Source organism: Vespula vulgaris, chromosome 10 (assembly GCF_905475345.1).
Source record: "Vespula vulgaris chromosome 10, iyVesVulg1.1, whole genome shotgun sequence".
Classification (NCBI taxonomy): domain Eukaryota; kingdom Metazoa; phylum Arthropoda; class Insecta; order Hymenoptera; family Vespidae; genus Vespula; species Vespula vulgaris.
The window spans coordinates 5,078,413-5,102,262 of record NC_066595.1 but is presented as its reverse complement, the minus strand read 5'-3'; the positions used below and the strand labels follow the sequence as shown (position 1 = coordinate 5,102,262).

Below are 23,850 nucleotides of genomic sequence, written 5' to 3'. Positions count from 1 at the left end.
AGATATTTTATAATGAGAGTTCTACTGTAATAACTTTTAAGAAAATAAACTATTATATATACACACACACACGCACATACACATATTTTTCTAAATTACAATTTTATTAAAAACATTACTATTTATCTTTTAATATAATCTATATTAGTATTGTATAGAAAAAAAAACGTTGATATGAAATTATATAATTACACAAATCGTTTATCTAAATAAAAATTGGATTATTTGTTCCATTTTGTATACATGATCTAAATCATTTGCAAAAGTCGATATCGATCAATATATGCGCGCGAGCTATGTGTGAATATACATTAGTATTAGTGCTGTATCAGCGGAGCTACATTTGAATTGGAATTACTGACGTGCACCATAACCTCCATGATATTATGTTTAAAAAGTGTACTCAAGATTAAATAATATTTCTTATTTAATTATTATAAACTTCAAACATTGTGTTATATATGAACTTAAAAAAGAAATGAGTGATTCCGAGGACGAAAATTATGCAACTTTTGGTATACCTTTGGAACCTTTAGATGAAGGTATTATAAATGATTTTAATTTTTTATATATCGGATGTATATCTCTTGAATTTTAAATGAATTTTACAGAAAATTTACCAAGGAAAAAAGCTGTGACAATAGAAGATCAGTATGCATATGATGCGCAAGGTAGACGTCGATTTCATGGTGCTTTCACCGGCGGTTTTTCTGCAGGATATTTTAATACTGTTGGAACACGTGATGGATGGAAACCACAGCAGTTTAAATCCTCTAGAGGTAGTAAAGCAAAAACAATCGAACAACAACCAGAAGATTTTATGGATGAAGAAGATATAAGCATATTTGGCATAGCACCAAAAGGTATTAGAGCCAATAGTGACTATGAATACCATGGACAAAAAGGTACAAAAAGAGGGAGAACTGAAATAATTAACAATCGATCTCTGTCGTACAATCCTGTATTGAAAGAACTTTTGAGACCTGTCAGGTAATTGGTTATTACAATTGATTACAATTAGGTATAAGATATACAAATAAAAATAAGCAAAACTATTGCATAAATGTTATTATTTCAATATGATGTAAAAATTATAGAGAAACAGTTGGTATCGCTCTCCTGAAAAAAATGGGATGGAAACCAGGACAAGGAATAGGAAATAGAATTACAAAGAAAGAGAAGATTAAAGCAAAACAACAAATTGAAAGAATTAAAGTATATGGCTGTTCATTACCTAAAAATGAAGAAAAAGAAATTGATAGTAACATTGATTCTGATGATGAAACTCTTAATATTACATTTGCTCCTGATGATTATGAGCCTTTTAAGTAAATATAATTTTATAATTATTCTTGTTTTTTTACCGTTTTTATTATTCTAGACACTTATACTTTATAGGTCTAAGGGAAAAGATAATTACTTTGGTATTGGATATAGTGGACTAAATAGGCAAAATATATTATCTAATCAAATTAATGAAGAATATAATTATCAAAGCAACAATAAAATCCTTCCAATATTTGGACATGCATTTGGAGTTGGTGCTTTTGAAGCAGATGATGAGGATATATATGAAAGAGAAGATATGTCTCAATATGATTCTGTACTGGGACCAGAACGCAAAAATAAAACAAGATGGTCGAAGGATAATATTTTAAATGACAATGGAAGCAATTGTATAGAGGGATTTGTACAAGCAAAAGATAAATTAAATTATAGAAAGACTTTTGCATTGCCTTGTCTTCCGAAAAACTATCATGCAATTCATCTTACTAGAAAAAGTCGATTTTTTCCACCTATCCCACATCAATCAATTAATGAAAAAAAGAAGAGTCTTAATGTTATAAAAAGAGCTAAAATCTTACAAGACACTAATTTCACTGATACAGCAATGCAAAGTCAACTTGATACAACCACAAAAGCATTAAATTCTGTAATTTCTATGCCTGTTGCTAATTTAATATCAGAATCATTGAATTCATTAGAACATCAAAAGGCAGAAAATAGTGAAAAAATAGTTGAAAGACCAAAAACACAAGTGAACAATATGTGGGTGAACAAATTAAGTACAAAAACATTTGTCAGTGGTGGTGTTACAGGTACAGAACAAATCACTTCTGGGTTATTAAATATACCAAGACATTTAAATAGTTCTTCATTCGCTAATGTAGAATCAGTTAATAACCAAAATAAACAAAGACGATTTGAACAATCTCTTACTTGTTTAAAAACTAATGATAAATATAAATCTGATAACATACAATCATCTCCCACGATTAAATCAGAAAAAGATCTAAAGCTTGTTGAATTTAAACAAGCAGCTAAATCAATTGAACAAGTATCAAGTAATGATAATGATAGAAATAACTCAAATAAATATATAATAAATATAACTGATAGTTTAGGAAAACAAAAAGATGAAGCTGCCAAGATGGAAATGTTTGGAAAACTAACTCGAGAAATAATTGAATGGCAACCTACAAGCATTGTATGTAAAAGATTTAATATTCCTGAACCACGAAATAGTTGTACACAAACTAAAACAGAGAAGAAACCAAGGTTTTCAGTATTTAATTCATTAGATTTAGATGCATCCTCCAGATTTTTAAAAGTAACTGACACAATTGACAAAGACATAGATAATAAGGCATCTACCTCATATGGAGATGAATTCATAAAAGATTATGCACTTGCTTCTTCTACATGTTATAAGACTTCTGTTGTAAATCATGAACCACAAATAATATCAGAAAAAATGAAAAATTTCGAAACTTCGTATGAAAAAATATTTGGCAAAACAGTCCATGAGGTACCTTCAATGAAATTTTTGAAATGCAATCCTGAACAAGAATTTGTTAATCAAGAAAATAATATAGTAAATATAGAACAACATCAAATTTTGGCAGACATTGAAAAATCTCAAGATAAAGAGACGAGTATAACTTATAAAAAGAATTCAGAACAAAAGAAAGATCTTTTTAGAGCAATTTTTCTCAGTAGTAGCGAAGAATCAGAAACAGAGACAGAAGAAAATATTGATAACGAAGTTGTGAAGTCAGTGTTGATTGGTGATTCTTCAAATGATATTAATGTATCAAGAAATATGTCACCACCTAGAGGCATTTTTGCTAAATTGGATCTTGAAGATCTTGTGAAAAAAACACATGTCACTACAGAAGATATTGAGAGTAATATCAAAGAAAAAGAAATGAATTTGCAATTAAAACCACAAACTACCATTGAACAAAATTATGAAAATAAAACCTGTGAAATGCTACAAATGCCAATACCAGAAAAAGTATATGGACCGATACTTCCTTCAAGATTGATTAAAGATGGAAATATTTTAACAGATTCTACTGGAAGTATAGAATTTTCAAGGCCTATTTGTAAAAGTGTCATAGTACCAAAAGTCGTAGAAGAATTTCAAGGAAAGTGGGTGGAATCACACAAGACAAAGAAATCAAAAAAAGTTAAAAAGAAACATAAACATAAAGAACACAAAAGTTCAAAAAGTAAGCGAAAATCCAAAAAGCATAAACGTTAATTAAATGACTTTTAGAGAGTTAAAGGCTTTTTAGCTTTTATCTTTCTTTTTTTATGTGTTATATGTCAAATATTAAATATTATATGAATATTTGTTATATAGAATACATCAATTTTTTTCAGTAGAGTTGAATGTTATCAATGTGCATCTAGAAAATAGAACAACTTTATATTATTTAGAAATAAAATGATAATGTAACTGATTATAAAATGTAATTTAATGAATTTAATAGTATACACTTTTCTATTGAATGATGAAGGTTTCTAAAACAGTAACGGAAAAATTGCTAAAAATAATGAAGTAATTTTCTATCTTTATAATAAAGATATATATTGCTTTTAATATAATTTAAAACAGTTTAAATACAATATTTTTGCCACTTTTTACATTGAATTTTTTAATGTAAAATAAATAACGCTAATTTTATTTAAAATTTTTTAAAATTATTTTAACATGTCTTAAGATATGAGAACGATTAATAATACAAATTTATTCACTCCTAATTTTAATTTATTTACCTAACTATCATATACAGCATCGCTAATATTATATAATATAATAATTTATATAGATAAGAATGGAATAATTTCTATTCTTATGTGTGTTTTAAATAACCCGCGTGTTCGCTTTAGTGTATATTTATTTTTACAGAGGCGCACAAATTTGTCAATAGTTTTAAGATGGAGAATCCATACTAAACTTATATTGTTCAATGACAATGAATGGGCGCTATATGAAAGATTACTGTTATGTACAATATACATCATTTTAAATTGTTTTAGGAGGGGTTGAAATAATTGATATTAAAAACTAAATCTTTCATATATATTTACAAACCAATAAATCAGGTGTTAAATATTTCAAAAATAAAGTACTCGAATTATAAAGGTTAGATCTCTCTTATGATGTATCAAAAAATGAATCTCGAAACAGAATATTTATCGGAAGAACATTTGACTGGTTTTGAAAATTATAAAGTAAGTGATTATTTTCCATGACAACTATTTTTTTGTATCTTTTCTTATGCTTTCAATAAAGCACAATATTTCAGATTAAAACAGTAAATCAATAAAAAAAAAAAAAAAAAAAAAAAAAAAAAAAAAAAAAAAAAATTGATAGACATGAATAATAGACATAACTAAGTATAAATAAAAATGTATTTATGCGTAATTATTTTTATTGCTTTATTAATTTATTGTATGAGATTTATGTAATTTATGTAAATATCCTCGTATTGAAATATATATATGTATACACATATATATGTATATATATATTTATTTACATTTTTTTTTAGTATAGCTCATTGGATACAAGTCCCCTTAGTGTGTATGTTATGCATCCATTTTGGAATAAAGTTGTTGAGGTATAAATTTTATATTACTTTCATATAATTATAATTACAATTTGCAGAAAAAATATCCTTGTCATATCTTTATTTTTCCAGTATTGTCCAAAGTGGGTAGCACCAAATGTATTAACATTCTCTGGATTTCTTTTTACTGTATTAAACTTTGTGGTATTTGCAACATTTGATTATTATTTTTATGCATCAAGCGATGATCATTCACAATATTCTCCTATACCTCATTGGGTATTTGCAATAGCTGCATTTAATATCTTTATGGCATATACACTTGGTAAGTAGAAAGTTATATTATGTTTTCAGAAAGTGATGCAACATTTAGTTAGGATGTTAGTAAATTTAATTACATGTATTTTCAATTATAACTATACATAATATATAAAGAGCATAATTATTTTCTTTATATTGTTTAACTTATATCAAGTTATAATTATGCATTATAATAATTATATTATATTAATTTTATAATGCAGTAATTTGAATTATATTTAGATGGTATTGATGGAAAACAAGCAAGACGTACACAAACTTCTGGGCCTTTGGGTGAATTGTTTGATCATGGTTTGGACAGTTGGACAGCAATGTTAATCACTGTTTGTATGTACTCAGTTTTTGGAAGGACAGATCATAGTGTTTCTCCATTACGAATGTATTTCATACTTTGGAATGTATTTGTTAATTTTTATTTAAGTCACTGGGAGAAATACAATACAGGTGTGCTATTCCTTCCTTGGGGATATGATGCATCTATGTTGGTTGGTTGTGTTCATAAATTTTAGTTACACTATATTTTATAATTATCTTATTATTCATAATATCTGTTTTTTTACATCTTAGGCAACTATTTTGGTATTTATCTTGACCAGTGTAGGTGGTCATGAAGCATGGAAATTCTACTTGCCAGGAGGAATATCAGCAGGAATAATGTTTGAAATGTTATTATATGTTAGTGCCCTTGTTTCAAACTTACCAGTTGTACTTTGGAATATATACAAGTTAGTATAATTGATTTTTACTATGCTTTGTTTAAAAATGATTAATTTCACTTATCACAATATGTATATTATTAATTTATAGATCATATAGAGATAAGACAGGAAAAATGAGAACATTTCCAGAAGCAATAAGACCATTGGTGCCTTTAGTATTGTTATTTATGATTTCTACACTTTGGATATTATTCTCACAACAAAATGTATTGGAGAAGGATCCTCGTATCATATATTTTGCCATTGGCACTACTTTTTCTAATATATGCGTAAGTCAATATTACGTAATATTTTTATGTAATAAAAAGAACAAATATATTCGTAAACAAAATATTATTTTGAATTAAATATGCTTTTAATTGATAAATATGTTTTTATAATATAACATTTTAGTGAGAAAAAGTACTTAGCTGATTTGTACTATGCATAATTTGATAATATTGTAAATTGTATTATAAAATTTAAAAATCAATTTTTTTCTTGTAAATGCATGAAAAAACATTTGCTTATAAAGGCATTTAAATATGTTATTTTTCATACATTACAGTGTCGCTTAATTGTATCTCAAATGAGCAATACTAGATGTGAAATATTGCCGTGGATATTATTGCCAGTGACAATAGCAACTATTCTTTCATTTGTCTTGCCTGAAATGGATCTTAAATCTATGTACTTTGTATCAATTTTATCTTTACTTGCTCACATTCACTATGGTACCTGTGTGGTATGTCTACATTTTTTTTTATGTTATTGGAATTCTATAATAATTTAATAAATGGAAAATAAATATTTATTTTAGGTGCGTCAAATGTGCCGTCATTTCCGAATTCATACATTCCATATAAAGGATCATTCTGATTGACTACTTGTGGATAATACGTGTTAGAAATAAAAAGAACAACAAACCGGACAAGAGGCAATAAGAATAAAAAGGAAAGGAGATACTGGGAACCCGACAATTAGTAACATACGAAAATCATAGATCAAATAATAACTCACTTGTATAGGAAACCAAAGTAATTTAAGTCTAATATTACTACAATGTAACTATTTAAAATTGTAAGCATACACTCCTTTACTTGACACCTGATAAATGATGTCATATTAGTTTAAATATGTCATCAATTCCTTGAAGTAATGGAGCAAAATTGTCTTTAATTTATTGATTATTGATTTCATATATCATTATTTTACTATATTTTTTAGCTTATCTTTATATGTGTGAATATTCGCCTGTATATTATTAATTTCACTACATATATGCATTAAATGTGTTTTTGGTTCTTACAGGTATTAATCCTTGTATGTTTTGCATTGATAGTTATCAGTGTACTTACATACATCGTGTATACATGTTTATATGTTTTATCTTATTGAATTAACACTTGAAAATATGTTAGAGCAAACTTTTAAGAATCATGCCAAAAAATAACCACTAGATGACTTTATGATTGTACTGATTGTGAGTACTGAATATTTGCCTATTATAATAGTACTGAAAAATCTCAATAGCATTAAATGTATTAATTTATTTCGGTTCTTAATAATTTGATAAGCGTGATTAAAATAATCAAGACACTAGTAAGGATTACTTTAGAAATCTCAATTTTACTTTACATACAAGGAAAATAAGAAAATTTTAAATACATTAATCTTGAACTACATATATAGATATCGATAAAAAATGTTACTTACGATATTGTATAAATATAAATGTATTCACTCCAAGGCCAAAGTGTATACTTTTGCAAAAAGGTGTATTTATTATTCACATAATGTTGTATCAATAATATAATTTTTACAATTGCAGAAATTATTATGATTTGTTGTTAGTGTGTCATACAATAGTACAATGTTTCTTATAATTATCAATCTTTATGAATTCTTGAATGAATTTCAGATTTATTAACAAAAATTATAATACGTATGATCAAAATAAGCAATATTTTTAAAGTAAAAATGTGTATAATGTAAATATAGACAAAAATATATTCAACCGTTGAGAAAACTTAAAATATCTCACATTTTATACAGTTTATTACAATTTATTATAATAATAATAAAAACTTATCCATAATTTTGCTGTAATAACAATATTATTTTAAATAGTATATTTGTACATGCAAACTTTATTAAAATCAGTAAATTTAAATGATAGTCACTGGAACACTTTCTAAAATGTATGTAAATACATATACATGGTTATTTGCTATTTAATATTAAATTTGAGATATTCATTCTTTATATTTTCTCGATCTTCTGGAGATGGAAGATAAGGTTTGATATTTTTTAGTTTACGATCAGCCACTATTTTTTGCTGTAATACAAATTGATTTTGTATAGTTAAATTTACAAAAAATTTATTTTGATATAAAATTTCATATAAATATTACCCAGAACTTCTGACAAATTCTATAATTTTTGAAGTAGGCTTGGCAAGCATCACGAATATAATTATTATTGCTCAAGCATTCTAAAGATAAATTGTATTCCTAATTTTTAAACAATCATATTTAGTATATTATTATGTTACAATAAATAACATTTCATCATTATATAATACCTTTAAACATGGATTATCTGCTTCATGATTCCGTCGCAAATTTCTTTTTACATCTGTTACCTTTGAGATATTGCTATCTGTATTGTTCAACTTGTTCATTTTTTAATTAAGTATATAGATTTTTCTTACATTTTATAGACCTTCAAAAATGTGCAATTTCTTTACTCTTGATAGGGAACCTGCATAATTTATTATGTAAATTATAAAACATTAAATGACAAAGGTGGATATCAAATAAAATGAAGCTACGTCATGCGTTTATAAATTGTTAATAGCTTGAACTGTTTTGTTTAGCACATTCTAAATATTAATAGAATACTACACGTTTTAAATTCTAATGTTTCATAATCAGTAATTTTGTAGAACGTTTTTATTACCAACAAAAAACATTATACGTGAAAAATATCACGGATCGGGATATATATTTACAAATGTAATAAGTAACAAAGATTTTTATTGAAAGTTTCGTCGTATCTACAGATGCGCTTTATGTAAACTTCACAATCATCGACATAAAACGAATAATTTAACCAATTTTGTAATGAAAGTAAAAGTATGACTGCCACCTTGATATACCAATTTCATTTACATTAAATTTAAAAAATGTATAATTTACATACATTTCAGATTTTTAAATAAATAATAAAATATTCATTTTTCATTTGATATACGTTTTAGCATATACTTGCTACCATATAAAATATATTGTATGAGTCAATCATACTTATAACTACGTAGTTCACATTTGCACCATTCAATTATAAATTATATCTACAGTAAAAACGTAGTCACACAGATATAGAAAGAAATAGAACAACAAAACACTTAAAAAAGAAAATGATAGCAATAAAAAAATAACATACTAAGATGGTAGAAATGGTATTTCCGTTGCGCCAAATAAAATGTTTTTTCACAATGTAGTTACTTCAATTAATAATTTTTGTTTTTTTATAATATTATATACTTTTTAGTTTTTATTTAATTTTGAAGTATCGGTAAAAGAATTTTTTTCTTTTATCATAAAGTAAAATTTCCTAAAATTTTTAATATGTGAGATCCTAAAGATCTTAACTTGGTTTATTTCATCATTAGCGCCACCAACGATTATTCTACAAAACGAAATTTTATCTTATCAGAGAGGGATATTTTTTTATAATAAATTAAAACTTCGAATTAACAAAGTATGATAATAACTGGTTATCAAATGAAAGATTTAATAGTAAATAGTATTTTTACTGCACCGAATTTTTGAAACTATTATAAAAATTAATTATTTACTTACAAAAGTAGGAAAGGCTCGTCGATATGGTAGAAATTACTAACCTTACAACGAGAAAAATACGACATTATAATCGATGTCCACTCTATATGTGATATTCTATCTAAGCTTAATACTTGCTGATGATAGATGATACATTTATCGTTATGCAGTAGTCATGCATCTGTTTTCAAGTAAATATTAATTTATTACCAGTTAAAGTAAATCATCTTTAATATTGATTAATAAAACAATAATAAATCGTATTAAACAAAGGTTCGAAAATAATATTCTGCATTTAAATGTTTCTTAATTAATATATTTTGTGTATTCATGTTATTAATATGATAATTTGTACGCTACAGGTTATTAAAGAAAATAAAAGACAAATAAAATGGTGTGTGTACCATGCATTGCTGTTCCCATATTATTAATTATATGGAGATTTTTAATACAACCACTTATTTTAAAATGGTGGCAATTCAAAAATAAAATCAAATGTACAAATGAAGATGAACAACCATCGGATTTAGTTAAAGATTGTAAAAATGGAATATGTACATTAGCATGGAAAAAAACTAACAAAGATCCTGTAAAAATAAATTAAAATTTCTTCAAGAAAAGTTATCAAATCATTCCAAAAAGTACTGCTATGCAGATATCAAAGAATGTGCAAAATTTAATTTTTTGTTTTAATTTAATGTAATTTCTAATATTATGAAATTTACTTTCAACAGAGTGTATATGAAATAAATTATATTAATAAAATATGTGACATATTGACTAAAGATTAATTTAGAAATATATTGTTTAGAATTAATAAAATACTATATTCGGTTTTGCTTCTTTTTCATAATAGAATTTATAGAAGGTATAAAGTTAAAATTTTATTATATAATATCTTTTTGATGAATACATTTAAATACATTTAGTGTTTACACAATTTTGATGTATACGCCCTGGAAATTTATGTTGCAGACATTATAAAAGTTAAAATAAACATATACCAGAGCTAGAATATTTGTAAAATTTATTTGTAAACATCAGTTACTTTTTTAATACTCAACAGTAGTTTTTAAGTTTATAGTGAGATATAAGAGATGTTATACTTGTATACACTGTACCTTGATTGCTCAAATATATGTTGACTGTATATACGATATTAAATGCATTGCATTAATATAACTTTTTATCAAAAACATCAACATCTTGTTTTATACCTCCAACAATTCAAAACTGCTTTAATCTATTTAGGCATTCCTTTACATATTTCACGACTTTTTGTCTAATTACATTTGAATACTCACCTATTAACATATAAGGATGTCACAAAATATCATTACTAATTATATCTGATAATATTCAATTTAATTAAACTCTTATAATTAATTATTTATGTAAACAATAATCTGTTGCAAAAATATAAGTATTATCGTATTATGGGAATAAATATTATATTTAATACAAACAAATTTGATGTTGTATGAATATTTTTAAAATATAATAACCTATAGAGATTTTTTGTCATTATTAATAAATTTTTAATATATCCTTATATGTTAATAAATAAATAGTAAAATTTTTTAGAATTACAGTTATATGAAATATGCAAATATTTGTCAGATTACAATTACATATTAATGGACATTTTTTAGTTCAACTTCAAAAATAAGTGTGCTGTTGCCAGGAATAGCAGGTGGAAAACCCTTAGCACCATACCTAAAAAATAATTATGTTATAGAATAGATATATTACATAGTTTCTCTTGTGATCTTTTATACTAATAATTAAGAACAACTATAATACTTTAAGAAAGAAACAGAACGTAATAATAATGCATTAAATCATGATAAATATACATACGCCATAGCTGGAGGTATTGTAATTTGTCTCTTTCCACCAACTTTCATACCAGTAATGCCTACATCCCAACCTTTGATAACTTCGCCTCTTCCAAGCCTAAATTTAAAACCATCTCCTTGTGTAGTGGCATCAAATTTCTTGCCATTTTGCAATCGTCCTATAAAGTACACAGAAACAAATTTTCCTGCTTTTGCAAATGCACCATTGCCTGTTTTAATGTCTTTTACTTGTACACCTCCCTCAACCACCCTTTTCTTCTGTTCATTTGAAGTATTCTGTTGTTGCTGTTCTCCTTTATTCTTTTTTTGTTGATTCTGTTTGATATCCTTTCCATTTACCAATTTTTGTTTATCTTGCTTCTTTTTTTGCTGTAGTTGTTCTACTTGTTTGTTCTTCTTTCCCTGTTGTTGCTGTTGTTTACTGAATTTTTTTCGTATCTTTTCCTCTTCTTCTTCATTAATATCATCGTCATCATCATCATCATCATCATCATCATCATCATCATCATCATCATCATGATAATTATCATCATCATCATCGTCATCGTCATCACCATCACTTTCTTCCTCATCTTCTTCTTCATTAACATTTTCTTCATTCAACAAAGATTCCTTTCTTTCTTCTTCTTCTTCATCATCGATATCTTCATCATTATTTGTTCCATCTAATTCTAAATCATCATCTTCTGACGATTCAACTTCATTTTTTACTCTTTTTACTTTTTTATTTCCTTTTGGAAAATCTATTGCTTTTCTCTTTGATTGTTTATCAATTAATTGTTGAACTTTTTCTTCCTCTTCTTCCTCTTCTTCTATTTCATCAACTAAATCATCTGGTATTAAATATCCAGTTAAATGCACACGACTGTGCCCATTACATGTGAAAGCTATTTTAGTACCCTCTTGAAAGTGCAAATCAAGTGGTACTTGCCATACAGAGCCTTTTTTTAAACTACAGAGTAAGTAATTTGTACCATCATAATATACAGTCACTTGTACTACATCGTCATCTGCAATAACAGCTATATGTCATATAAGTTTTAATTATAAATTTGTTTTTAGAAAGAAAAAATATTTAAGTAATTAAAGTCTGTTTAATATTATTTAGTAATACTTTGACATCTGAAATTGTATTAATTTTATGAATTTTATTATTGATTGCATCAATAACTTCTATCATAACTTTTAAAAAATAGTCAAGCATATAAAAAACAAAAAGAATTATAACTTGATAGAGTAAGAGAAAAACACAAATAAAAACTATTAATGTAATTCACATTTTTTTGACTTACCGGCGCTTGCAACATCCAAAGTCGCCATAGACACGTGGAATGATTTTTCAACGGTTTGAGTGTATCGTTTATTCGGTTCCATTATTAGACCTACAAATATATATGTATATATTATACTGATCACAAACATGTAGAAGTATTATAAGTTTCTCTTCCGTTTTTAAACTTTATAATTTATTATTAAAACCACATGGCGACGCCATTCTTGGCATATAGTACCGGTAAAGTTAAGACAAGGATTTATATGTATTTTTATAAATGATGCTACTATTTACCCCAAAACATTTTGATTGCTTTATTGTATAACCTTGGATCAAAATAAACAAAAGTATATTTATATTAATAATTATTCTCTTCTTTTTCAATACGTTAATGTGAGTGATCGCTCTTATAAACAGACCACATCCGATGTTCTCGCGCCAATGCGCCCAAAACGAACGATGAACAAACAATGCAACAACGATACTAGCGCCAATACCGGAAAAACGATTTCACTAGACTTTTTCCAACCTAATTTAATCCATATTTGAATATTTTAATTCAACTTTATTTAATTTCATTTATTGTATTATACATAAGATTTAATTGTTTTTATTATCAACTACCACCACAAAACGAAGTATTAATTTAAATATTTTCTATGTTACGTAGTTAGATGCTTCATTTATCGCGCTGAATTATGATGTCAGCCAATCTTACAATCTGATTGGCTATCTATAAGAATATAATAATCAATTACAATATGTTGAATTTTATGACTGTTACTGTTATTATTGTATGGCTACTCTTACGGAAGCCGATTCCAGCAATATAATTGGTCAAAATGTTACTGTTATTGGATTCTATTCATAAAATAATTGCGAATATAACAAATGGCGTATCGTAGGTTTGGTAGTTAAAACAAGATAACAAAGACCAAAAATAAACCTATGTGTATATAATATTGAAATGCTGCCATAGATAAAATATAGCATAATATTGCGAACAAATGTAAAATAGAAATCCTGTATGAAAAATATGTGTGGTTGGACTTAAGGTATGTTTTCATGTTATAATGAAAGCCATGGTTTTGTCGCTGCATGTCTGTACGATAGCATGATATTTGTAAATATCAGTAAAAAATCAAATTTGCATGATATCGTAATACTAATGTTGTTATAACGAATCAAATATTATGATAATGTGATATTTAATTTTATAACGACAAAAGTTGAAAGCAATGTAGTTAATAGAAGAATTTTTACAGTTTGCTCTTAACCTATATTTTTAAGGCATCAATAATCAACAAAATTTTATACATAAATTCATGAGAATCTATATATATTCTTTTAGTTTATTTTAATTAATATTCTATCTATTCTAGACAAAGTAGAAATAATTTTTGATTTTATGGAGTTTATATAATAATATATCTTTATGCATAATTTTTTATATTGATTATAATTGAGTTATAATAATTTTTGTTTACTAATTAACAAATTATAGATATGAAAAATATATTTTATGTTTCAGGATATTAATATTTTAGATAAAGAAACAGATTATTGTTTAATATATTAAAGTATTAATATTGAAGTGAATATTTTTAGTAAGTAATATTATTTTATAAATTATGTGATAAGTAAATGTAAATAAATAGTATAATATATAATTGTACAAAAATAAAAGAATATATTTCATACCTAATGGACTTAATATAATGTAATCATTATAAAATGACGTAATTTAAAAAATGATATAGTTTTAATTTACGTAAAATTTTTATATAATTGTATAAGTAAAATTAAAAAAACAGAATAAGAGAATTTATTTTTGTTTTACGAATTGTTTTTATATGATTCTAGTACAAAAATTGGATATGGTTAGACAATATACAAGTTGTAATTTATTTGTAAAACAAATTCGATCTGTATTATATCCTTATAGCAGACTGATGTACTCTAACAGAAGAACTAAGAAGGAATTAGAGTATAATTGTGCCCATAATAATTATATTTTGAAAATATTAAATGATAAGAGAATTGATTATTTTAAAAGGTAAATTTTGTTTTTATAATTTATCTTGAATTTAAAAATTATTATAATTGGAAGCATATATTAAAATAATTTTTATGTAGGTATAAGATTTCTGAATCACATGCAAATAAATTGCATTTACATCGTGAAAAATATGGTTCATATAAATCATTAGAAGATATATTAGAAATACAAGATATGACAAAAGAGATATTAGATGCATTTATACATTCAATTATTAATGACAAACAGTATAAAAATTTGCAAAGTTTCAGAAGATCAATTATTTTCCCTTCAGCAGATATCCCACGAGAGGTAAAAGAATTACCATTTCTTATTTAAGATATAAGAATGATGGATGAATAAACATTATTTAATATTATTTTAGCAAATATCTACTGTATTGGGGATCTACGTAGGAACAAATATTGTTAGTTGGGCATTACTTGAATCTAAAGAAAATATATTGGAATGGAAATATGAAAATTTCTTAGAAGTTCCAAAAAGTGATTATACTTTTGAACTATTTAATTTGGTAAATGTTAAATATATATTTTTTATATAATAAACAAAAATTAATCATCTAATGATATAATATTAGAAATTATTTTTTTATGATAGGCTTGGAAATTAATGTTAAAGATTCCTATGGCTGATGCTTATGTAATGGATGAAACAAATTTCAATTGTACCTTGTTAAAATCTGTAAAGCAAGTAAAAGTATTTTTACAGAGAGAAAAATTGAAAGCAATAATTTTAGCTTTTTTATCACAAAAAAATTTATTGCAGGGTACTTCGATGACTAATGGTAATTGTAAAAGTAATAATAAATTATTTGAATTCCTATAAATATATTTCTATAATAATTAATAATTTTCATATTGAAATTAGAAGACAACAAAATTTCATCACTTACAAAGAATATTTACCTACTGAAGTATGAGAAAGTTGTGAAACTATTTAACCTTCATGTAGGTTACGAAGTAATCTCTTCTGGGAGAGTAATTAATAAATTACTATATGAAGAAGATTGCATAAATGATGAAGAAAAACATCCTGTTGGTGTATATATACAGAAGGACATAATGCATAGTTATAACAACGAAATAAATTACATAAAAGATCAAATGAATTGGTCTTTATTGATTGCTTTAACATTCTTACAATTAGGTGTTCTTGAAAAATATGGTTATGAATTTGTTTGAGATTGTAAAGATGTCAAAAAATTAAAGAAGTATTCCATTCTCTAACTTTTCTTTTCTGTTTCGAATCATTTTATTGCAATTTTGCTATGTATGCATCAATTATATACGCATATGCATCAATTATACGTGCATATAACATTTTAGATACTAGGAAGAACTAAAAAATAATTGTTAAATATGAAAAATAGAAAGCAGAACATGAAACTTAGTTAGTATATAGTAAAGCACAAAAGATTCATAAGTAAAAGAAGATGCTATGATAGTATATCGGTCAATATTTTACCATTACAGTTCCATAAATTGAGCATCTGCAACATTATTAGTTCAACATAGTTTAGAATCATGTTGCAAATTATGGTGTTGATAAAACATTATCAGCACAAATATAAAGCTTTATCTGAAAATATCTTGGAAAAAATAAGATTGCTCTATAAGGATATAACTAAAAAAACTTCATTTTAACTTTGTGTTTGTGAATTGAATCTAGATTACTGTAAACAATGTGAACTGTATAATGAATATAAAGAATATAATGAAAAATCTTTGAATGCTCTTTCTTAAAAGCAATTATTCTGATTATTAAAAAAAATTATTTAGTTTCTCTTTCTGATCAATAGATATTTTGTATTAAATTCGATTGTTACCCCGCGCGATAATATATAATAGGTATATACATATACACACACACATACACCTACGAATATTCCCTACATATGTAACGTACACTTTTAATTTTACCTATAGTAAATTCCTAAGTAACCCATAGTAAACACCAGTGAGTGTTTTCCCTATCATTCGCGTATGGAAGCAAGGAGACTTACATAAAACTTATATGCTGAGAGATTCCATTAACTTCCATGTAAAAATTCCATGATGACCTATCCCTCGATCGCCTAATCTGAAACAGAAAAAGAGTAAAAGTAGAAGAGATGATTATATGAGCAAAAATGAAAAAGATAATAAAAATTAAATATAAAAGCAAAAATTAAAAAGACAATGAAAATTAAATATAAAGCAAAAATTAAAAAGATAATAAAAATTAAATGTAAGAGCAAAAATTATATATATTACATGAAAAAATACATTTATATTCAAAAACTTCTCTGTAAAAATTTAATTTCACGATGATCGATCCCTCGCTGATTCATCTCTTGATCATTTAACCTGAAACAGAAAAACAGTTAAAGAAGAAGAGAAGCAGAAAAAAGAGAGAGGACGTAAAGAAAGAAGAAAAGAAAAAGAGCTTTAGAAGATGCAGAGAAAGCAGTCCGCCTAAAGGCCCACACTCGAGGGTCCCACCCGAAACTTTTGACAGAAAAGAGATTATAGAAAAAGATTGAAATACGCAGCCATTCGCTCGGTAGTACTTGCATTCTATAATCATATGTAGAACGTAGTTATAGATTTTAGTATATATAATTTTGTTACAGATTTTAGATATAATTCAGACATAGATTTCAATATATATAGCAAGTACTACCGACCCAGGTCCCACCACGTGGAGGTAGCTGCATCTGGGGACCCACGGGCTAACGGGGACTCTACTCTAAAGTTCGCGTGACCGGTGTGATCAAATAATCGGCGTTCTATAAAACGAAGTCCCCGGTAGGACTTTTAATCGCGCCCGACACTCCCGGGAGTGTTATAATAACGGTGACTCTACTCTAACTTCGCGTTCGCGGCGTCCACGCACCAACCGAGAATTCAGGCGGCTAACTGGAGGAGGGTCAGTCCACGCTTACGGATAGCAATCCATACCGCTCGGTAGCACACGAACCGACACACGACCGGTCATTATTCGGTTTAGCAATCAAACGAAGTCCATTACCGTAGGACTTTTATTCGCGCCCGAGAACACCACGTCTGTGCCCGCCGACTCAGGCGTTAATGTTCTTCCTATCTTACCCGTATTCGCGTCTAGCAATCGATTATGACCCGAAGCTTACGACGATATATCGGACCTGAGCCGATATATCGAAATCCATGAACAGGAGGAGAAGCAGAAGAGAAAGAAAAGAAAAGAAAGCCGAAACATGCGCGCACGTGAAAACGATAGAATTCGGAAGAAAAGAAAGAAAGGATAACCAGATGGTAACACATGCACGTGTGAGAACGATGAAATTGAAAAGAGAAGATGAACATAGAATGTAGATAAGCTTGACCAAAACTAGAGTACGAAAATCGAGCACGATTTTTCGATACTGAAAGGAGACCCGCACAGAAGCCCACGCCCATGAGCCCAACTCATGAGACCCACCCGAGAGAAACTGTAATAATTAATCTGGTGTATTCATTTCCGAATATACAAAAGATATAAGAATCAATGTAAAATGTATGAACTTCGACGTTTACTTTGGAATTACATAGAGAAGAGATTTTGGATAAGCCTTCAAATATGCAGCTATTCGCTCGGAAATACTTGCAGGCTATAAGATATCGATATATCACAAGTACTGCCGACCCAGGTCCCACCGCGTGGAGGTTGCTGCATCTGGAGACCCGCGGACTAACGATGACTCTACTTTTTACTACTTCTACTATTATCAAAAAAGCAAAGCAACGGGGCGACCTCCACTCCCGACGAATTCAAGCCTCCAAACGCTAAAATTGCAGCCCCATGCGTCTCCGCATTTGGGAACCGACTTACGCATAGCTCAACTATCCAACATCGGAAGCTTCGATCACCACTTGAGCACAACCGATTGTGCTTCGCGACAAACGCCGGAACCCAAAATTGAATCCTACCGCACTCACAGATACTTACGCGAGTATTCCGGAAACACTCACGCGAGTATGTTGAGTACGTTGGAACCAATTTTGGACTTAATCGCGCCCGAGAACACCAACGCCTATGCCAGCCGACGTAAGCGAGTGTTCTTCTATCTTGCCCGAACGGGAGAAAAGAAATCTTTCTACGCCTGAGGTGGAAAGATTCTTTAAACACCCGTATAAAAATCTAAGTCCGTCCATGGTCCTTGGGCACGATGAAACGCTTGCGGCACGCGGACTAACGGGGATTCTACTCTAAAATCCACGATCCGAGATGCCTTTCCGCTTCGGGAGCTTCGGGCTTCTCAGCAAACTGGAGATGTATAAAACCCCGCTTACAGATTGCTCCACCGTCCACACCGTCGGCTTGAGACATCTCGAGACACGACCGGTCGTGTCTATATTTCGGCATTTCAAAGAGCAAAACGAAGTCCTCGGTAGGACTAAATCTCGCGACCGCAAACACCCAAGCGCGTGCCGGCCGTCACGCACGTGAGTGTTTTCCCTATCATTCGCGTACGGAAGCAAGGAGACATACCCTTTCTGCTATATAATTCCTATATAATAGAGATTATATGCAAAGAGGTTCCTTTAACTTCCGTGTAAAGATCCCACGAAGATAGGTCCGGCGATCACCTAACTTGAAACAGAAAAAGAATATATTATATATATTTAAAAGAATATATTATATATATAGTAAAATATGAGTAAAAATTAAAAAGGTAATAAACATTAAATATAAGAGCAAAAATTAAATGCAATATTATATGCAAAAGACATTTATATTCAAAAACTTCCCTGTAAAAATTTAATTTCACTATGCTCGATTCCTCGATGATCACTCGCTCGATGATCGCTCCCTCGATGATCTAACCTGAAACAGAAACAGAAAAAACCTGAAACAGAAAAAGAGTAAAAAAAAAAGAGGAAAAAAGATAGAAAGAAGAAAAGAAAAGAAACGCAGTAGAGAAAAATAGAAAAAGATACGTGGAGTAATTACGTAAGTGAACGTGAGAAAAATAAAATTTCGAACGATCGAAGTGCATCTCGAAAATCATTTCACTCGAGGAAGATCAGAGTACCATTATTGAATTCGACTTTTCTTTAATGAAAGAACTAAACCCGCCTAAGGCCCACACCCGAGGGCCCCTCCCAAGGGTCCCACCCGGAACTAATGATTAATAAAGTTAATAAAAGTGATTCATATAGTAAATTAAAGTACATAATTAATGTAGTTATCAAAAGTATACAATTAATAAAAGTATATAAGTAATAAAAGTGAATAAGGATAAATACAAATGATAGCTAACATAAGTGTTGACGGGAAAGCTTTCTGTGCGTTCTGTTAGAAAATTAATCAAAAATTTTGTTATATTCAAATTTATTTATCTGTAGAAATATAACCAACAATTGAAAATGTAATTAATTTAACGTTTAATTGAATTTAGACAAACGAGAGATATTGTAAAAATATAGAAATATGCAGCCATTCGCCCGGTAATACTTGCGTTTTATAATTAAATGTATAATTTAGCTATAGATTTTAAATATAATTAAGACATATATTTCGATATTTCGCAAGTATTACCGACCCAGGTCCCACCGCTTGGAGGTTGCTGCATCAGGGGACCCACGAGCTAACGGGGACTCTACTCTCTAAGATCCGCGAGACCGGCGTGAACAAATAATCGCCGAACAAATAAAACGAAGTCCCCGGTAGGACTTTTAATCGCGCTCGGACACTCACGTGAATGTCCGAATGACTCTACTATAAAATACGCATTACCGGCGTAATTTTATCTATATATCAAGCAAATAAATCTAAGTCCACGGTAGGACACTTAATTCGCGCCCGAACACTCACGTGGTGTTAGTACAACGGTAACTCTACTCTAAAATCCGCGTTCCCGGCGTTCGCGAGGTAACATGAGCGAACAGAGACATCGAGTCCGCAACGGTATCCTACTAGGGATGACGTTGAGGCCGTCAGCCTCGGATGCCCACATCCCGCCTTTAAGCACGGCCGTCCGTGCTTTTCGCATTTCGAACAATAAAACGAAGTCCACGGTAGGACCTTTAATCACGCCCGAACACTCACGTGAGTGTTAGAATAACGGTGACTCTACTCTAATTCGCGGTCCCGCGGGGTTGCATACACCTCACCATGGACTCAGGTGACTATAGATATAAGGTGGGTCAGTCAACGGACTGAACATCCTTACAAATAGCCATATACCATCCTCCTCAGTAGCACATAGACCGTCTCACTCTACAGTCATCCGATGACCGTATCACGACCGGTCATTTATTCGTTTTTAGCAATCAAACGAAGTCCATTATCGTAGGACTTTTAATCGCGCCCGGGAACACCACGCCTGTGCCCGCCGACACACGCGCAAATGTTCTTTCTATCTTACCCGTATTCCCGTCTAACAATCGAATATGAAACAAACCATTCGACGATACATCGAACCTGCGCCGATGTATCGAAATCAGTGAAGAACAGAAGAAGAGGAAGAGAAAGAGAAGAAAAGGAAGCCGGAACGTGCGCGCATGTTAAAACGACAAAACTCGGAAAGAAGGAGAGAAAAGAATATCCGTAAGATGGAGAGAAACACGTACACACGTGAAAAAGATGGAATTGAAAAGAAGAGAAGAGAAGAGAAAAGAAAAGAAATGATGGAGCCGATCAAAACGAGAGTACGGAAATCGAGCTGGATTTTTCGGTACTGAAAGGAGACCCGCACAGAAGCCCACGCCCATGAGCCCTTCCCATGGGTCCCACCCGATAGAAACTATAATAATTAATCTCCAATAATTATTTCAATTATTAAATAGCTGTGCTTTTCGATAAATGTGAATTTACTGCTGAATATACGGAAAGAATAAGAAAGAATGTAAAATGTATGTCCTTCGATGTTGAATTTGGTATTACACAGAAGAAATTTTAGAGAAGTCTTAAAGAACGCAGCCATTCGCTCGGCAATACTTGCACACCATAAGATTTTGAAGATTCACAAGTACTTCCGACCCAGGTCCCACCGCGTGGAGGTTGCTGCAGTTGGAGACCCACGGGCTAACGGGGTCTCTACTCTAAAATTCGCGCGACCGGCGTGATCAATCATCGACGTTCTATAAAACAAAGTCCCCGGTAGGACTTTTAATCGCGCCCGAACACTTCCGTGAGTGTTAGAATAACGATGACTCTATTCTAAATTCGCGTTCGCGGCGTCCACGTACCAACCGAGAATTCAGGCGGCTAACTGGAGGAGGGTCAGTCCACGCTTACGGATAGCAGATCCATACCACTCGGCAGCACACGAACCGACACACGACCGGTCATTTATTCGTTTTAGCAATCAAACGAAGTCCATTACCGTAGGACTTTTAATCGCGCCCGAGAACACCACGCCTATGCCCGCCGACAGACGCGCGAGTGTTCTTCCTATCCTACCCGTATTCCGCGCGGATATATCGAGATTCGCGAAGAAGAGGAAAAGATGAAGAGAAAGAAGAAGAGAAAGAGAAGAAGAGAAGACGCAAATGAGAAGAGAAGAAAACAAGAGTGTGCGCACACGTGAGAAGGATGAAGCAGAAAAGAAAGGAAAGAAAAGAATATCCGTAAGGTGCAATGGAACATAGGCCCCTGTGAAAAAGATGAAATTGGAAAGAAAATATGGACATGGAAAAGAAAAGAAAAGACATACCCGAGCAAAACCAGAGTACGAAAATCCAGCTCGATTATTTGGTACTGAAGGAAGGAGACCCGCACAGAAGCCCACGCCCAAGGGCCCATCCCAAGGGACCCACCCGGCAGAAACTATAATAATTAATTATTATAAAATTATACTTTTGAATAAATAAAAATGAAAGAGCACATTTATTGCAGAATATATGGAAGATGTACGAATGAACGTAAATTGAACGTACTTCGAAATTTAGTTGGAATTTGATAGAGAAAAACTTGGAAAAATCTTGAAGAATGCAGCCATTCGCTCGGTAATACTTGCAGTCTATGAGTTTCCGATGTATCACAAGTACTTCCGACCCAGGTCCCACCGCGTGGAGGTTGCTGCACTTTGGGACCCACGGGCTAACGGGGAATCTACTCTAAAATCCGCGAACCGAGATGCCTTTCCGCTTCGGGAGCTTCGGGCTTCTCAGCAAACTGGAGATGTATAAAACCCCGCTTACAGATTGCTCCACCGTCCACACCGTCGGCTTCAGACATCTCGAGACACGACCGGTCGTGTCTATACTTCGATTTCAAAATCAAAACGAAGTCCTCGGTAGGACTAAATCTCGCGATCGCGAACACCCACGCGCGTGCCGGCCGTCACGCGCGTAAGTGTTTTCCCTATCATTCGCGTACGGAAGCAAGGAGACATACCCTTTCTGCTATATAATTCCTATATAATAGAGATTATATGCAAAGAGGTTCCTTTAACTTCCGTGTAAAGATCCCACGAAGATAGGTCCAGCGATCACCTAACTTGAAACAGAAAAAGAATAAAACAAAAAGAGATAATTATATGCAAAAAGCCGTTTATATATAAATATACATTTAAAATCAAAATACAATTAAAGAATAATATTAATAATTAATAAATAAATTAATGATTAAATAAAATAAAATAAAAAAAACAAATATACAATTAAAACATCTCTGTAAAAATTAATTTCACGATGATCGGTCCTTCCATGATCTAACCTGAAACAGAGAAAGAATATAAAAAGAAATTAATATATCAGCAAAAATTAATAAGATAATAAAAATTAAATATAAAAGCTAAAATTATATGCAAAATAATATACAAAAACTTTCCTGTAATAATTTATTTTCACGATGATTGGTCTCTCGATGATCGGTCTCTCGATAGTCTAACCTGAAACAGAAAAAGATAAAAGAATAAGAGAAAAGAAAAAAGAAAAAAGAGAAGAGGAAAAGAAAAGATAAGAAAAGGAAAAACGAAGAAAAGAAAC

The 23,850-nt window shown here is 30.0% G+C and overlaps 5 protein-coding genes across 14 annotated transcripts; 3 read left to right on the top strand and 2 right to left on the bottom strand.

Moving 5' to 3' along the window:
• The first annotated feature begins 28 nt into the window (after positions 1-28).
• LOC127066944 (G patch domain-containing protein 1 homolog) lies at positions 29-3,846 on the top strand. The gene is made up of 4 exons (XM_051001262.1): positions 29-542; positions 612-990; positions 1,098-1,328; positions 1,399-3,846. The coding sequence occupies exons 1-4, from the start codon at positions 479-481 to the stop codon at positions 3,545-3,547; spliced, it is 2,823 nt and encodes a 940-aa protein (XP_050857219.1). The 5' UTR covers positions 29-478; the 3' UTR covers positions 3,548-3,846.
• Positions 3,847-4,244: 398 nt separating this feature from the next.
• LOC127066953 (ethanolaminephosphotransferase 1-like) lies at positions 4,245-7,036 on the top strand. 2 transcript variants are annotated; one of them, XM_051001294.1, is made up of 8 exons: positions 4,245-4,524; positions 4,850-4,913; positions 4,995-5,187; positions 5,406-5,668; positions 5,751-5,908; positions 5,991-6,171; positions 6,450-6,626; positions 6,702-7,036. In XM_051001294.1, exons 2-8 carry the CDS (start codon positions 4,884-4,886, stop codon positions 6,762-6,764), a joined length of 1,065 nt encoding a protein of 354 aa, XP_050857251.1. In that variant the 5' UTR covers positions 4,245-4,524; positions 4,850-4,883; the 3' UTR covers positions 6,765-7,036. The 2 variants fall into 2 exon arrangements, with proteins under 2 accessions (XP_050857251.1, XP_050857250.1); XM_051001293.1 differs by having other exon boundaries at positions 4,845-4,913.
• Positions 7,037-7,921: 885 nt separating this feature from the next.
• LOC127066957 (coiled-coil-helix-coiled-coil-helix domain-containing protein 7) lies at positions 7,922-9,543 on the bottom strand. Of its 5 annotated transcripts, none has more exons than XM_051001303.1 (4): positions 9,329-9,543; positions 8,466-8,644; positions 8,296-8,394; positions 7,922-8,219 (listed from the first exon to the last, which is right to left on the bottom strand). In XM_051001303.1, exons 2-4 carry the CDS (start codon positions 8,562-8,564, stop codon positions 8,112-8,114), a joined length of 306 nt encoding a protein of 101 aa, XP_050857260.1. In that variant the 5' UTR covers positions 8,565-8,644; positions 9,329-9,543; the 3' UTR covers positions 7,922-8,111. The 5 variants fall into 5 exon arrangements, with proteins under 5 accessions (XP_050857260.1, XP_050857259.1, XP_050857258.1 ...); XM_051001302.1 differs by lacking the exon at positions 9,329-9,543 and adding an exon at positions 8,843-9,304; XM_051001301.1 differs by lacking the exon at positions 9,329-9,543 and adding an exon at positions 9,086-9,303.
• A 1,054-nt stretch (positions 9,544-10,597) lies between these two features.
• LOC127066952 (46 kDa FK506-binding nuclear protein) lies at positions 10,598-13,320 on the bottom strand. Of its 2 annotated transcripts, none has more exons than XM_051001290.1 (4): positions 13,153-13,320; positions 12,878-12,967; positions 11,587-12,607; positions 10,598-11,442 (listed from the first exon to the last, which is right to left on the bottom strand). In XM_051001290.1, exons 1-4 carry the CDS (start codon positions 13,160-13,162, stop codon positions 11,361-11,363), a joined length of 1,203 nt encoding a protein of 400 aa, XP_050857247.1. In that variant the 5' UTR covers positions 13,163-13,320; the 3' UTR covers positions 10,598-11,360. The 2 variants fall into 2 exon arrangements, with proteins under 2 accessions (XP_050857247.1, XP_050857248.1); XM_051001291.1 differs by having other exon boundaries at positions 11,587-12,595.
• A 307-nt stretch (positions 13,321-13,627) lies between these two features.
• Positions 13,628-16,635, top strand: LOC127066725 (transcription elongation factor, mitochondrial-like). 4 transcript variants are annotated; one of them, XM_051000785.1, is made up of 7 exons: positions 13,628-13,913; positions 14,390-14,465; positions 14,804-14,914; positions 14,995-15,208; positions 15,282-15,428; positions 15,515-15,701; positions 15,785-16,635. In XM_051000785.1, exons 3-7 carry the CDS (start codon positions 14,811-14,813, stop codon positions 16,096-16,098), a joined length of 966 nt encoding a protein of 321 aa, XP_050856742.1. In that variant the 5' UTR covers positions 13,628-13,913; positions 14,390-14,465; positions 14,804-14,810; the 3' UTR covers positions 16,099-16,635. The 4 variants fall into 4 exon arrangements, with proteins under 4 accessions (XP_050856742.1, XP_050856740.1, XP_050856743.1 ...); XM_051000783.1 differs by having other exon boundaries at positions 14,722-14,914; XM_051000786.1 differs by having other exon boundaries at positions 13,628-13,981.
• The last annotated feature ends 7,215 nt before the right edge of the window (positions 16,636-23,850 follow it).